Source organism: Lissotriton vulgaris, chromosome 1_1 (assembly GCF_964263255.1).
Source record: "Lissotriton vulgaris chromosome 1_1, aLisVul1.2, whole genome shotgun sequence".
In the NCBI taxonomy this organism is placed as follows: domain Eukaryota; kingdom Metazoa; phylum Chordata; class Amphibia; order Caudata; family Salamandridae; genus Lissotriton; species Lissotriton vulgaris.
In genome coordinates this window covers 1073719964-1073736951 of record NC_141685.1, presented here as the reverse complement: position 1 = coordinate 1073736951, position 16988 = coordinate 1073719964, and the positions used below count along the sequence as shown (strand labels likewise).

General features: G+C 44.4%; 1 protein-coding gene across 4 annotated transcripts in view; it reads left to right on the top strand.

Annotated features, from left to right (window-relative positions):
* Positions 1-16988, top strand: part of PLA2G6 (phospholipase A2 group VI) — a 604218-nt gene that overhangs the window by 490772 nt on the left and 96458 nt on the right. For 3 of the 4 annotated variants that reach the window (XM_086963273.1, XM_086963270.1, XM_086963262.1), the window contains one exon: positions 12390-12515. The exons of the other annotated variant lie outside the window; for it this stretch is intronic. In XM_086963273.1, the coding sequence (XP_086819399.1) occupies positions 12390-12515 (126 nt within the window). The remainder of the gene's footprint in view (positions 1-12389; positions 12516-16988) is intronic. 4 annotated transcript variants of the gene reach the window in all.

The following is a 16988-nucleotide window of genomic DNA, read 5'->3' as shown; positions in this document are numbered from 1 at the left end:
CTTCCTTGTTGATACTTTCTATTGCCAATTTTGGCTCCGCTGAAAAGATAGCAATGTCATCCATTTAAGCAGTGAGTTTCAGTGAGCGCTGCCCAATGTTCAAGAGACGTATGTCATTGGCCAAAAGTGCCTTAATAAATGGCTCTATATAGAGAGCAAAAAGAATGCCTACGTTTTCTTGATTTGGAGGTGGGGAATGGGTGATTTTACTTTTCTGATATGAGCTATCACGTTTACATCAAAGGGTATGGCAATGATTAGGTGCTTGTCTTGGAATGTGTCAGGATTAAATAGAGGATCTAAAATACAATTAGTACGGGAAGAGCTTAGGGCATATAAATCTCATATAGTACTTCTTTCGGAAACGTATATAGCGTATAAAGATCGTGGCCTTCTTAACCAACTGGGTTTACAGAATATAATATGCACTTCACAGAATGTGTCTATAAGGGGCACTGGTATTTTGATTTCTAAGACACTGGATTGTCAAATTCATATGGTATTAGCTGATCAAAGAGGGAGGTGGGCCCTGGCTCAAATTGAGATTAATAGTGTGAAATATGTGTTTTGGGTATTGTATGGTCCTAATGTTGATGATCCAACTTAATTTGATTATATTTGCTTGGAGTAAGTGAGACGGCAGGGGGCGCTTATTGTAATGGGAAATTTTAACGGTGTCATTAATTATGGTATAGATTCTACTAGCCAGCCGCGTGCTTTTAGGATGGCGAAGGTGAGAGCTTCCATTTTAGAACTAGGGCGATTGCATTCACTACAAGATGCTTGGCGCTCTTTATTTCCAACAATACCTGGCTACACATACTACTCCATACTGCATGGGCAATACTCTAGGATTGACATGTCTTGGATTTCAGATAGCAATTTGTTGGGTTCAGATATCGTGGTGTGTCCTCGGATTACATCCGACCATAATCCCATACTACTATCTTTTTTGGCCAACCCTATGCCTAAAACACCTTTTTCTTTACCATGATATATGGTTACGGATTCTGAATATTTGGCTTTTATCTCTAAATAAACAATCGGAATATTTGGAAGACAATTTAGGGTCCGCCTCTCCCTGTGTGGCATGGGATGCTATGAAAGCATATATTCAAGGAGCTACCCAGTAGTTAGTTTGGCAACAAAATAGAGAATGAGAGAAGCCAGCTAAGGAAGCCTTTCAAAGGCTTATAGCTAGTGAGCTCCAGCAGGCTGAGGCTGCCGACAGGGAGCGGTATTTCAGGACTCTTCGTATTCTTCCCTAGTGGAGGACAGAGTAGCGATATATAGGGCTTTAAAAGAGAAGGTAGAAGCTAGGTTTACTAAGCACAAGACACTACAATGTGAGTATGGCGATTGTATAGGGAAGGTACTAGCCCATCAGCTTAAGGACAACCGTCATAAGATGATGATTAAAGCTATAGAGGGGGTACATTATATAGATGCCCCCAGGAGATTGCGGGTCAATTTTCTATCTTCTACCAGCAATTATACTCTAGAGACCCAGCACAAGATCTGACTGGTATGCAGAGTAATCTGGATGGGAATAACCTCTCGCTTTTGACGGAAAAAGACTTGCTCCTATTAGAACAGGAAATCACTGTGGAGGAAATCATGGAAGCAATAGGGGGCTCCCGCTGGGGAAGGCAACTGGGGGATGCTATCCCGGCTGAGTTTTATAAGAGTTGTAAAAGTTTGCCGGCTCCTGTGCTTAGAGAAGTAATTGTGCAAATTGGGTTAACTGGTCGAGTTCCAAATTCATGGAATGTGGCCAACATAATAAAAAAAAAAAGGATAAAGTACCTGAGGAACAGGTTTCTTAGCGCCCAATTTCTTTAATAAATGCAGATACCAAGGTATTTGCTAAGATACTGGCTACCCAGTTAGCTCCAAAGATGGCTAGCCTGGTTTCTCCTCAGCAGCATGGATTTATACATGGGAGAGATACCATTGCCCATGTCAACACGGCAGTGGCGGCTTTCGATGCTGCGGGGAAGCTAAAAACTAAACTGGGCATGGTTCTATTGGATGCAGAAAAAGCATTTGACTGGATGACCTGGGAATATCTTTGGGCAACACTTACCGCATTTGGGGTCATGGAGAAATTTAGGAAATGAGTCCAAGCTATGTACCATAGCCCTATGGCTAGAATACTTTACTTCAATATTCAAACAGTTCCTTTTCCCATCCGCTGTGGCACAAGACAGGGCTGCCTCCAGCGCCCTCTTAGAACCTTAGCATTGTTCTAACCAGACTCATGGGTCCACCTTTTGAAACTCTTCACTCATGCCTCCTTCAATGTCTTTCATGGAAAGTGGCATTCTTGTTTCCCATTTCCTCACTCAGGTGTGATAGGGAGCTCCAGGCTTTAACCTTAGAAGAACTATTCTTCCAAATACATGGAGACAAGCCGGTTCTTCGTACTAATCCTAAATTCCTATCTAACGCAGCCTCTCAGTTTCATCTCAGTCAATCCATTGAGGTCCCAGTTTTTCCCCCCTAGCCCAGATTCTGTGGCCGAAAAAGCTCTTCATAACATAGATGGAACTAAAACTTTCAGGACAACAACGCAACTTTGTAGCCTCTTCTCCAGCTCATAAAGGCAACCCTACATCCAAATTGGGCATCGCCAGATGGATCGTCAACCTTGCTACATTAAGGGCAAAAGAACATTACCTGTTACTCCTAGAGCACATTCCACTTGTAAAAAGAGAGCAACTCCGGACCCAACACTAGATTGCAGGAGTATGCAGAGTATGTGACTCTACAGCACTACATGTCATGAACAGATGCTTGCAGGGTAAGCAACGTGATCCTTCATAGTCATTGGAGGAGGAGGACGTCCCTTTGTGGCTATTTAGCATTTTCCTGCTTAAGAAAATGATTCCCTCCCATGTTGCCACAGTTACAGCTGCAGTTGCAACCTACACTGCTCCAGCACCACAAAGGTCACCTGCAGTGGTTTCTCTTCCTCAAGACTGTCTTGGGGTGAAATGGCATCAGTAAGAAAGGCAGCACTGAATATGTTTTGTTGTAGAGAGTGTTCACAGCATCAGAACAGACATTATACTAGTTCAGAGTTGCAGAGAATATGCAGGATATGAACGCTAGAATATAGACACCATCATTTTGCACCATGGAGTCGCACAGGACGGTATTCTCCCACCATCGAGTTCAAACATCCTCTCTATTGACAGAAGCAGCAGTAACACCACCAGCAGCAGCAACAAAAAGAGCTGTTTGACAAATAATGATACCATTTTGTGGTGCTTAGGTAAACCAGCAGTTCTGAGTAATGTTGGGTAACACCCCAAGGGCCACTGGGCATGGCACAGTACTTCAATGAAAAACAAAAATGGGTGCTAGATGTTGTTTAGGAGGGTTACCAGCTCAGGGTTTGCAGTTTTCCACAACTGCATTCCATCACGGAGAACAAGGGTGCTGGACTAGCTTTTACAGGTACAAACTATGATGCAAGAAAGTTTCAAACAGCAGGCTATCATAGGGATTTACCCCTGATACATTTTTCCCAAGAAAGAAGAGCCCAAAGATAAATTCGAGCACATATTAGATTGACAGATCAACAGATTGAAAATTAAAAGTCTAGACCACTTGTGCTGCCCCAGATTTCCCGTCCTCCTCACAGTTTACACCAGGGAATTAGATGTTCACCATACACAAAGAGAGGGCATCTTTTTACATGAATGGCTCATCAAGAAACACAAGGTTTCTACTCTTCCTGATGTGTGGTTAAGATTACCAGTACAGAGTTGTGTCCTGCTGTTAAAAAATCCCTCTGCGTCAGCTTTCCAAATGCATAGTGATGAGGGCATTCATGATGTTGAAGGATTTTTATCTACCCATTCTCTTATCAGTAATAGCTGGTTGAACAAAGCACACTTAAAGGAAGGTGACAAAGGTTTTACAAATAACAACCAAACATGTTCTCTTCTTGGGTCTTCAGAATAAACTTCAACATATTCACAATCATTTTAGTACCACTCCTTAAGATGTTTATACCCTCTATTGCACTAAATTCCATTCTGATTCAAAGTAGCAATGCCACAGTAAAATATCTGAAAAAGATAGAAGTGACAAGCTCTAGTTTTGTCTGGGCACAGTAGATCTGGCACTGGCTCAGTCTTTGAATCTCCATATCAGAGTAATCTGGTTACAAGGCTTTTAGAATGCTAGGCAGTCTTTTGGAGCAGGCATCTCTGGTAACAATACAAATTATTCTGATAGAGACATCTAGCCGCAGATCCCTTTCCTTTGAATTTCCCAAGTGTCAGACTGGATTGGCAAAATCTTTGTGTGAGCTGTACCCCTGTGCACCAGTAAGTGGCGTTGATCGACTCTATACTTTGTCTGCACCAGAAGTGATGTCCATGTCACATATATATGCGCCATCGTGGCATGCTGACGTCTGTTCTTTTCTTTTTGTACCAGTTAACGCTGATCTAGAGAAAGAGCTACCCCTCTGTTGGTTTTGACCAAATATTTGTCTAATTTGTTTTTTGGGAGGGTAAATTTTGCTCTTGTTGTGTTCGGGATGTCTTTGAGGAAGACAGGGTTTAAACCATGTGGTGCGTGTCATCTCGCTATGTCGGTTGTAGACCCACACCTAGTGTGTCTGTGGTGTCATGAGCGCGACAACGAATCCAAGTTGTGCTCGGACTGCTGAGTCATGGCACTGAAGGCTTTGAGGGAGCGGCCCTTGAAACTGCTAGTGGCCTGGCAGACGAGACTGCAGAGATTGAGAGCGAGGTCGTGGGACTGCTTTAGGATCCCAAAGTCCTCTTCCTTCCTCTCAAAGTCATTAGAGCATTCAGGAAAGAGGCACAAGAAGCATAACAATGTGCTTTAACTTCTCCTTGTCCGTCGCCTGACATAACAAAGGACCATCGACTCAGAGCCTTCCAGTATTTTTAGGGTTTGGAGCAACCCCCGCTCAGGTAAAATAATTTTACGAGGCCATGCTAACAAACCGTGATTGGGTCAAATGCAGACCCATCCCCCTTCCCCAACAAGATCTCACAGTAGTGACTGGTGCGTCACTTCTGGGATGGGGCGGCCATCTGGGAGAGGTAGAGATCAGAGGACTCTGGTCCCCCACGGAATCCAGACTCCACATAACTTGCTGGAACTTCGAACAATCTGACTGTCATTGAAAGCCTTTCTACCATCCATCAAGGGAAGTCTGGTGCAGGTGTTCAGACGACACCATCGCCATGTAGTTCTGTAACAAACAGGGCGGGGTGGTGTCGTGGACCCTTTGTCGAGGTCCTGCTTCTTTGGAAATGGCTGGAGCATCAGAACACATCCCTGGTGGTTCAACTCCTGGCAGGTTTCCTGAATTCAGACTAGACAAACTCAGCCGTCCCTGCCTAGCAGATCTTTAATGGCGTCCCCTACCTGGAGGTGGCGTAAGGTATTTTTCATCAGTGGTGAGAGCCTTGGTTAGATCTCTTTGCCTCTGCCCAGAACGCTCAATGTCAGAAAATTTTCGTGCTGGATTTTCCAAGGCGGCTGTCGCACAGAGATGCTTTTCGTCTCGAGTGGAGCTCAGGTTGATGTACTAGACGACTCCAAAGGGAATGCTATTTGGATATACTAGTAACATAACATACATTTCATCACACTTTTCTGCGAGTTCCTCTGTACTGTAAGCTGATTATTAAGCTGAAACAACACACATTGAGAATGGTCTTCATTGTTCTTGATGGGCCATGCTAAAAGTGGTGCTTAGATCAGTTAGTCTCAGGAAAGATTCAGGGAAATCAGTTCCTTGTCCCTAGAATGTCAATTGCGTATTTCCTTCAAAAGTAACTTTCTGTTCACCATTCCTGTTATTGAGACTCCTAGAGTTTCATTTTTCCTACCTGTCAGAAAACCTTCTCCCCTTCCTTCCCTTATCATTTTAATATAGTCTTGTCCAAATTAATTCCTACCATCTTTTGAACACGTTCACAAGTCAGATCTACATTTGTTTTGAAAGGTCGCTTTCCTACTGGTTATGAAATGAGCAAGAAGCATGATGAGATTCAAGCTCTAGGTACCGCACATTTTTATTTATAATTTCCTTAACACTTTCCTCTCTTGTTCCTTTCCAGAAAAAGATTAGATTTTCATGGGAAGCCGACCATTTTGTGGTCCTTGTTTTTCCATAATTGGATCTGTTTAGCAGGATGGTTTGTGCTTAAGTTAAACTTCAAAAGAGCTATTAAATATTTTCTTGATGAGACTGAAGATACTGAAAAACGTATCTTAAAATTGTCAGTCTCTTCCCCCTCATATAATACTTTAAAAACAATCAATGCTGAGATGAATGGTGTCCCATAATATTGCTTTTTTACCAGAACATCAACGAATCTCTTACACATGCTCCCAAAGTTCACTCCATAGGAGGAGCAGCAATGATGGATGCTCTTAGTAGAAACCTCGCAGTAGCTCAAATTTTCAGACCAGTCATCTTGAGTTCAATTGACACCCTAGCCAAACATTACTTTGCATTGCTTCTGACTCCACATCTAACATTTTAGTTGGTCAAATCTCGCTCTCTGCAACCTGTTGCATGCTTTATTTATCTGACCCAGGGTGGTGTGGAGTGCAAAAAACGATGGATTTAGGCCCAGATCCTTGTACTGGGGTGAATGTAAGACATTGATCTACATTCTGTCCATCAAATTGTTTTTTGTAATTTTCTCCCTGAGTGTACTGGGGTAGCTCAGACGTGGGTCCCAGAGCCTCCACACCACTGGAGTCAAGCTAGCCGGGCTGATGAGAGGTGTTACCTCGAAACCGGTCCGGTCCTCGGATGCTTGATTCCGGTCTGGGAAAGATATGGCTGTTGTAGTTCGGACTGGACTGTTCCCATGGGGCACAGGGTCAGAGCTGATTTGCATAAAGCCATTATCTGACCCAGGGTGGTGTGGAGTGCAAAAAACGATGGATTTAGGCCCGATCCTTGTACTGGGGTGAATGTAAGACATTGATCTACATTCTGTCCATCAAATTGTTTTTTGTAATTTTCTCCCTGAGTGTACTGGGGTAGCTCAGACGTGGGTCCCAGAGCCTCCACACCACTGGAGTCAAGCTAGCCGGGCTGATGAGAGGTGTTACCTCGAAACCGGTCCGGTCCTCGGATGCTTGATTCCGGTCTGGGAAAGATATGGCTGTTGTAGTTCGGACTGGACTGTTCCCATGGGGCACAGGGTCAGAGCTGATTTGCATAAAGCCATTATCTGACCCAGGGTGGTGTGGAGTGCAAAAAACGATGGATTTAGGCCCAGATCCTTGTACTGGGGTAAATGTAAGACATTGATCTACATTCTGTCCATCAAATTGTTTTTTGTAATTTTCTCCCTGAGTGTACTGGGGTAGCTCAGACGTGGGTCCCAGAGCCTCCACGCCACTGGAGTCAAGCTAGCCGGGCTGATGAGAGGTGTTACCTCGAAACCGGTCCGGTCCTCGGATGCTTGATTCCGGTCTGGGAAAGATATGGCTGTTGTAGTTCGGACTCGACTGTTCCCATGGGGCACAGGGTCAGAGCTGATTTGCATAAAGCCATTATCTGACCCAGGGTGGTGTGGAGTGCAAAAAACGATGGATTTAGGCCCAGATCCTTGTACTGGGGTGAATGTAAGACATTGATCTACATTCTGTCCATCAAATAGTTTTTTGTAATTTTCTCCCTGAGTGTACTGGGGTAGCTCAGACGTGGGTCCCAGAGCCTCCACACCACTGGAGTGAAGCTAGCCGGGCTAATGAGAGGTGTTACCTCGAAACCGGTCCGGTCCTCGGATGCTTGATTCCGGTCTGGGAAAGATATGGCTGTTGTAGTTCGGACTGGACTGTTGCCATGGGGCACAGGGTCAGAGCAGATTTCAATAAAGCCATTATCTGACCCAGGGTGGTGTGGAGTGCAAAAAACGATGGATTTAGGCCCAGATCCTTGTACTGGGGTGAATGTAAGACATTGATCTACATTCTGTCCATCAAATTGTTTTTTGTAATTTACTCCCTGAGTGTACTGGGGTAGCTCAGACGTGGGTCCCAGAGCCTCCACACCACTGGAGTCAAGCTAGCCGGGCTGATGAGAGGTGTTACCTCGAAACCGGTCCGGTCCTCGGATGCTTGATTCCGGTCTGGGAAAGATATGGCTGTTGTAGTTCGGACTGGACTGTTCCCATGGGGCACAGGGTCAGAGCTGATTTGCATAAAGCCATTATCTGACCCAGGGTGGTGTGGAGTGCAAAAAACGATGGATTTAGGCCCAGATCCTTGTACTGGGGTGAATGTAAGACATTGATCTACATTCTGTCCATCAAATTGTTTTTTGTAATTTTCTCCCTGAGTGTACTGGGGTAGCTCAGACGTGGGTCCCAGAGCCTCCACACCACTGGAGTCAAGCTAGCCGGGCTGATGAGAGGTGTTACCTCGAAACCGGTCCGGTCCTCGGATGCTTGATTCCGGTCTGGGAAAGATATGGCTGTTGTAGTTCGGACTGGACTGTTCCCATGGGGCACAGGGTCAGAGCTGATTCAATAAAGCCATTATCTGACCCAGGGTGGTGTGGAGTGCAAAAAACGATGAATTTAGGCCCAGATCCTTGTACTGGGGTGAATGTAAGACATTGATCTACATTCTGTCCATCAAATTGTTTTTTGTAATTTTCTCCCTGAGTGTACTGGGGTAGCTCAGACCTGGGTCCCAGAGCCTCCACACCACTGGAGTCAAGCTAGCCAGGCTGATGAGAGGTGTTACCTCGAAACCGGTCCGGTCCTCGGATGCTTGATTCCGGTCTGGGAAAGATATGGCTGTTGTAGTTCGGACTGGACTGTTCCCATGGGGCACAGGGTCAGAGCTGATTTGCATAAAGCCCTTATCTGACCCAGGGTGGTGTGGAGTGCAAAAAACGATGGATTTAGGCCCAGATCCTTGTACTGGGGTGAATGTAAGACATTGATCTACATTCTGTCCATCAAATTGTTTTTTGTAATTTTCTCCCTGAGTGTACTGGGGTAGCTCAGACGTGGGTCCCAGAGTCTCCACACCACTGGAGTCAAGCTAGCCGGGCTGATGAGAGGTGTTACCTCGAAACCGGTCCGGTCCTCGGATGCTTGATTCCGGTCTGGGAAAGATATGGCTGTTGTAGTTCGGACTGGACTGTTCCCATGGGGCACAGGGTCAGAGCTGATTTGCATAAAGCCATTATCTGACCCAGGGTGGTGTGGAGTGCAAAAAACGATGGATTTAGGCCCAGATCCTTGTACTGGGGTGAATGTAAGACATTGATCTACATTCTGTCCATCAAATTGTTTTTTGTTATTTAATAGAGGGCAGAGAGTTGTTACTAGGCTGTCTTGGGTTTCCTGGAGATATATTCTTTGAATGAGATAGAAAGATCACGTCTCCCATTAGAGTAGAATACTGCCCCTGCTCCTGGTCAGAATATAATTCAAACTGGCCTGGTGCATTTTCAGATGTTACCTTCATTTGGGGACTGCGTCACTGGTTATCTCCCCGTGTACTGTGCCTCTTCAGATTTAGGTTTAAATCAAGATCGACAGAACCTTAGTAACAGAAGGAGCACTTTGGGAATTTCTTTTACACACCAGCTTAAAGAATTATCCACTTTCTCGGGCTGTAAAGCAGTCTTGAGTAACTATCAGTTGTAGCCCTCTCTGGCAAACCAGCACATAGAGACCCTGCTAGAATTGGTGGGTGCCTTCTAAATGGAAGCATTCATTATTTGGGTCGATAATGAATCTAAGTGATTTTGCACAACTTGTCCTCTTGGGGGGTGAAGCCATTTAGGTTCAATTCAGGAAGGTACTTGACATCCAATTGTATATTATCTCGAGGATAGTTTCAGTTGATGAATGTCACTGGTTGAGGTGATGCAGAGATAGATTTCAGCATTAGCTGCATATTAATCAAACTTGATGTTATGCCCAATCAATATGGATCTGAGGGATCCAAGTAGAGGTAATAAATGTTGGGGAAATGGCCCAGGAGGCAGGGTGATCCCCACCAGTACTTTACCCCTTTTCCACAACTACTGCTATTTATTGACAGTCCATGACTTAACAAGTTGGTGTAGGTGAATTTCTAACCTGTGCCGTTTAGCAGTGATTGGTGAGAGGACAGTTCTATCAATGAAAAGGAGGCATGCGCTGGCCCACCAATATTCTCCCGGTGTCACTACTAAAGAAAGTGTATGTTTTCTTTAAAAAGCTGACATTACACCTTTTCACAGAAAATATAATTAAATAGCAATCTGGGCAAAAAATTGAACGGAGACATTTTAAGGTGGGAATGTGTGGTCATTTGTCTACCAGCCAACTCATGTATGTTACACAAGTAAGTTACAAAGGCCTCCCTTAACATCTATGTAGAATTTGTCATTTTCCATGAAGCCTCAGTTTCTTACCCCTGCTTTCACTTAATTGTTTACGGGTTATCTGGAACAATAGAGAATGCATAATATTTCTAACCAATACTGGTATGTGTTATCAACGCTATGTGCATAAGAAAGTAAAATGCAAGGGTGTTGTGAATCCATCCACTTTCCCAGCTTCAGCGGGGGTCTACACTGGGTCAACTGAGATAGTACTCATGACTTTCTTTGCTTTGATGCTTGACTCACAGGCAGTTCTTAATTTGGTGAATGCAGGTGGGGCTCACAGGCACTCATTTGTGGGGACACACACTTATTTTTTCTAATCAGAGCAAAAAAGGGAAAAACACAAGGCGTACACAAAGGTAGAGAAAGATAGATTAAATACAACAAAGGGAGAAAGCAGGAACCTACAAGAGACAAAGGGGGAGGGAGTATCTGCTGATGGATTAAAGAGGCATGAGGTGGAATCAAGACTAAGCAGCCTTGGATCCCAAAATCTGATCACGCGGCCACAGGCTTCTGAGCAAAACCCTGGCTACTGCTCAGGGGTCTCTGGTCATAAGCTGATACATGCAAGATGATACAGTGAGTTGAGTCGGAGGGAGGACAGAGACATTAAGTACATTGAAGAGAAAAGATCAATTAGAAATCTAGCAATGTAAAAAGTGTGAGAGTAGATGGAATGAGCACATAAATGTTAGATGGAAATAAATTTGGTTTGAAGGCAGGAAGGGTTGCCGGCAGATGCCAGGCGAGACCTACAGATTGAAGGGAAAAGAAAACAAGCATTGACATAGCCAATAGGTCTCCCCTTTGGGACCTGCTGCATAACTAAATGCTTATAAGGTGCCAAAGGTGAGACCTATTGGCTATGCCAATGCTTGTTATATTTTCCTGTGAATCTTTTCATAACAAAATTAATTGTTAATATTACATGACCATTCTGTTTCTATAATTGGGGAATTCTAGTTCTGCATGTGATTCAATGTATATGACTTTTAATGAAGGATGATTGGCTGAGAACTTTGTCCCTCCTAACCCTAAGCCCCCTGCACTTCATAGAAACGTGTTTACAGCCCAACATCTCATGTGGTTAGATAGATATCAATTTGCTAATTGGATATTGATAGGTGCTAAATTATTTAGGGGTCAGAGAGGGATCAGAACAAGGGACAAGTAATGTGAGGGATGCTTAAGGATGTTGCTGAGGCAAAGGGCGGAGACCTCGGTGGGCTGAAGTCTCATGGCAGGACTACTTTTGCCTTCAAATTCAATACGTACAGGGTTTCCACTGACCTCTACAAGACGGAGGTGTTTTCACATGTATGAAGGAAGGAGGTCTTGGCAAGAAGAGTATAGATTTTATGTTGATGAAGATGTGACTTGTACTTTCTGGAAGAGGGATGACTGCAAGCTTTAGGGAGGCTGCTCTTATCAGAATTGCCAATTAGCTGAAGAATCTGTAATTGTGTACTTCTCCGAAGAGGTAGTTTGCAGGCAGTATATTTGTACACAATCAGGTGCCCACTGCTGCCTCGGTCACATGATCTGAGCTGAGCCTGTGTAGGACACAAGCCCACAACCACGCATTCACAAATGTTTGCCTTCATCTGTTGATCTGCATGCCATGTTCCCTTGGCCTACCTTCCGCTGAGCCTCTGATGTTTGTGTGATTTCAGCTGTACCTGTGATGGTCAGGTGCCTTTGCTACACATGTGATGGTAAACTGACCTCAGCTGCATCTCTCTATGTAGGTTGTTGAGCTGTTATGAGTCTGTGTACTCTTGTGAAAGTCGAGCACCATCAGCTGGAATTGCACATGGGTATGTCTGGTGGGGCCCTATGTGGATCACAACGTTTGCTGCATGTGTAGTGCACCAATAGATGCATTCAGTGGTCACTCAAGGGGAAGATAACAATGCTTCTGCTCACAAGATCCCTAGTTGACTGTTGTATGTTTTTCTTTCCTGCCTGCGACAAGGTGCTAACCGGAAGGTGTTGCTGAGCCTGCTTAGTAGTGTAGGAGCTGAGCGCTGCTACCCTCCTTCCCCTGACTCGTCTCCAGCCTTGTATCCCCATACTTCCCGGAGCAGCAATAGCAGCATAGGTAATACCCATCTCTTCTCCCCCTCCATCTCATTTCGGAGGGTGCGGGACAGTCCTGTCCTATCTTCTGTTTTTTCAGTTGCCTCAACTCTTCCTGCTCAGTGTTACTTCTCTTTTTCCTCCGGGTGAGAGTTTGGATGAATGGATGCCTCGGTTGATGTGCGGCTCCTCTCACCACTCTGGCTACAATCTACACCAAGGCCTGCCTAGATGAGGTATTCACCTCAAAACTCACTTCTAGACGCAGGCGGGGCTGCCTCAGACTTAAAGCACACTTTATGCATTAATACACTCTGTGCACCTACTTTACTGGTCCTCTGACAGTTTTTTGGGGGTTCATTTTACAGACCCAGTAGGAGATAGAAGGGGCATTAAGGGTGGCTTGTTATCTTGCAGAGTGGGATGCACATGTTTGTATGACTGGAGAAAGGACTGTCCATCTCCATTTTCCAGAGCTGCCTGACCATCGTCAGGCTACAAATGGATGCCGGTTTGACTACCTTTTCGGAGTGAGGTCCCAACCCAGGTCGCAAGAGGGTATCCGCTGACCAGAACTGAAGTAAGCAGCCACATCAATCAGGATTATGCTTTTCCTGTTATTTCCTCCTCAGTCATATCTCTCATTAATAATTCCTGAGGGTTTGAAGCAGATGCACTAGTGCAGCTCTTACTAGTGGCTGAAATTGACTGTTTGGACCTAGTAGGTGCTCCACAGTGACAGAAGGACCTACTGCGGGTTGTGAGTCATCTTCCACACTTTTGGGGAGAGCAACCTCACAAGCACGCATGCATATGCTCTCTCTGGTGGATATTTCTATCCACAGATTCCTCCCTTTTTTAATCCCCACAGGCTCCAGACTGGATCTGGAATCTTTTCCTGCAACAGCCTCTGTTCACTGGTAGGTGACACCATTGGATTCAAGTGCAAGTTTGGTCCACCTCTGAAAGTGAAGACATGAGTCTGTATATTCAGTGGCATAGCTAGAGCTTTTGCCGCCCGGGCGGTCCCTGAATTGGCCTCCCAGTGATGGCCGGTGCTGGTAAGAGGGAAAGTGTGGGAGGGGGACGACAGACGACGAAGGAAAAAAGAAAAAAAAAGAAAACCACTCATCTTGCTCTCGACAAAATTGCTCACCTCACGTGAAATGCTGCTGCCCCCAAAAAGTGCCAGCCGAACTGCCCACACCCCCCTCCCAGCTACGCCACTGCGTATATTGGCGTAACCCTTGTGTGCTGTTGTTGCTTCCTCTCTTCCTTTTTGCGCTCTGCAATGCAAATCGGAAACTCCACCCCTGTAATTTTTGTCTGTTTTCACAAAGTCTTAGAATAATCTACAACAGTGTGTATAGGGAAAATGTATATATATACGTTTTAAACCGTCCACACCTCAATAAGACCAGATGTCAGTCACAGAGCTGCATGACGCCTGCCTTTGGTGCTCGGGCTCCAAACTTTCATTGGAAACAAACCACTTCCTCCTTTGCTGTTCACCTTTAGCCACAGTTACAAGTACAATAGGAGTAGTACCATTGTATCCAGTGAAAAAATGTACAGCATGATTCAAATACAAGTATATTCAAAAAATATTTGTGAGGACATTCAGAATGAGCTGTCTGCATTTGCTTGCTTAAAGTAATGCCAATAAGTAAGTTAAAGAAATAACTATCTTTAACTCTTTACATAATTGTCATTGGTGCACAAAATAAAGTCACCAGTGTGATCTGTGACAAATAACTGAGATACTGATGCAGACAAAGTAAAATTCACAGCATGTTTTTTGTTATTTAGACAATCCTGGAATCATGGGATGAAGCGTTCAATACATATTCAGTAGTTTGGATATACAAAATAGTCTGATCTGTAGAGAATCACATTTAGACTTTTCATTTAAAGTCGTTTTTATTGGAGTCTCGCTGCCAATGTTTCTAATCAAGGATATGGGCCCTCTTGTCGTTTGTTGGGGCAACACCCAAAAAATAGTTGGTTGGCTGATATAGACTGATGAAATATTCTTTGGCCGACCGCATCAAAGCAAGCTCCATCCACAGCAAGGAACTCTTCAACATTGTCAGATTTCTCCAGGCCCTCAGCCACGAAAAACATCGGGTGATTAGCCACGCTTTACAAATCCAGATTAATTGATTTATTGATTTGGGGGTGCTGATTTCCTTGATTGGTTGTGTCAACACATTTTGACCTATGCAATGGTTGAATTTCATGAAGTGGGGCCAAATTTGTAGGAGGACATTAACCTTCATGGGTCCAGTAACAAAGGTAATTAAAGTTGGTTATAATGATTCACAGCAATTACACAGAGGCGACAGGTCCCCTTAAGCGTCATTGGGTTGTGTAGGTGTGAAGCAGCACCCTCAATATCTGTAAACGAGCACTGTCTTCAGAAAGACTGACCGCTACGTGTGGTTCAGTCCATCCCAAAACATGACTTTGTCATTTGACAAGTGCTCCCTGATGCACCTTGTGCTATTAGGTAGTGCACAGCCCTTGACTTGATGCTAGCTTTTATAGATGGCTGGAGGCTATACTTTGTTCTGATTTGGATGCTCTAAAGGGCAATCCACATCTTTCAGACAATGATGATGATGAGGAAGAAGCAGGCAAATTACTTCCCTTTTTCTACACCAATTCTGGGTTGAATTTAGACCTTCAAAGTGCCAGTGGCCTTGACACACTTCATAGATTGAGTTAGACTCGCTATAGGGGCCCCTACTGGAGAGATCACTTGTGTCATGGTAGGAATCTTAAGTCACAGAGGTGTTAGAGTTGCATTCGCCCACTGGTAAAGTCCACTCCTCTTCCTCACCACCTTCAGATACTACTGTGGTGTCTTTTCCAAATGTGAGGAATCTGGGGTTAGAAGTATCTTTCAGAAGAACAATTAGCTTTTTTTTTATAGCACTCTTTTCGTGGATACTCTAACTACAAATTTCTCACTGGCCTGTCCTCCTTGTTCTGTGAAGTGGACTTCTGATTGCTCAAAAGCACCCATTTTAGATTCAGCACACTGTGCAGCTACCAGTTTGAGTCGCTCCATGTCTGAGGGCATGAAAGTTGCCTTTGTAAACTGATGTCAGTGTGCAGAGTTTGCACCTACATACCTGCCAACTCACACGGTGCCACCATGTGACACATGATATCGGCTCCCATCACACGGTCACCCGGTGAGGAGCCGATACCACATGGTGCCAGGGGAAACGAGCTGAAAACCACTGTAAAGAGTGTTTTTTCTAGTTCGTATTCTGAGGCTTTGAACTGCCAATGTCAATTAAGGGGGTGAAAACACCCCAGCACATCGGCACTAACCTCAGAAAGTTTGTTTGGGGTGAGGGGGTGGGAGGAGGCAGCTCGGGACAGGGTGATGTTCAAAAGTGCCTCTTGGCTACTACTTGGCACAAGGCCTGCCCCCTTCTCCTCCTCACACAGTGAGATTTTTGTTCAAGTTGACAGGTACGCACCTATGTGCTGGCCCGCGTCATCACTTCCGGATGACCGGATGATTCAATCACTGTGGAGTCTGATGGCGCCATCTACTGATACGCAGGAGCTGTTGCAGTAAAAGTTTCTGAATCCAGTCTGGCATTTGAAGGAATTCAAAAGTTTCGAAATCTGGGGTAAGATAGTGTATCCACCAGAAAGAGCTTTACCAAAGGTAAGCAATTTGGTCCCACTGGCACAGCAGCAGTACGTGCAAGGGGGAAAGCCCATAACTGAATGACCATAGAGACTGAATGACATCTCACTTCTGAAAAAGAGGGCAGAGATGTATGGATGGAGCAGTATGTCGGTGCTACATGACCTTTTACAACACTCCTCTATCAAAGTATCATCTCCCTCCTTGACTTATGGTGTGCGTTATCTTTATTTTTCAAATCTCTATGTATTTTACACTTTTCTGTGCTTTGATCGTAATTTTATCTGAGAAGCCTTGTGATGTCTACATACCAAACCCTTGCATAATAGACTAGTCTATCAGTATCCATTTAACAAAAAGACTCTCTCTCCCTTCTGTGTGTGTGTGTGTGTGTGTGTTTCTCTCTCTCTCTTGTATGTCTCTCACTCTCTTTTAGTCCCAGGATGCCACTTCAGTTGACACACTAAAGGTGTATCCCTTGGAAGAGCCATTTGAAGTAGAACACTAGGCCAACATATCTCTTGGGTAGTCAATTTAACCCCAGACGTAAACCCAACATAGCCTGGAAGCGGCCATTTTTAAACCAGAATTAAACCCAGACTATCCCAGGGCGTACCACATACAGATTAACCATATCACTGTGGTGGTTGATTAAATTCACATAAACCCAGTTTATTCCTATGGCGACCATCATACAGCATGCACATAGGAAACTAACAATTTGTGTCACTTATATTTCATTTAAAAACATTTTATCTGGTTTTATTGAGGCTTCGTTGTACCAATTTTAAGAAATTGAAACAGTACAAATATACATTACAACAT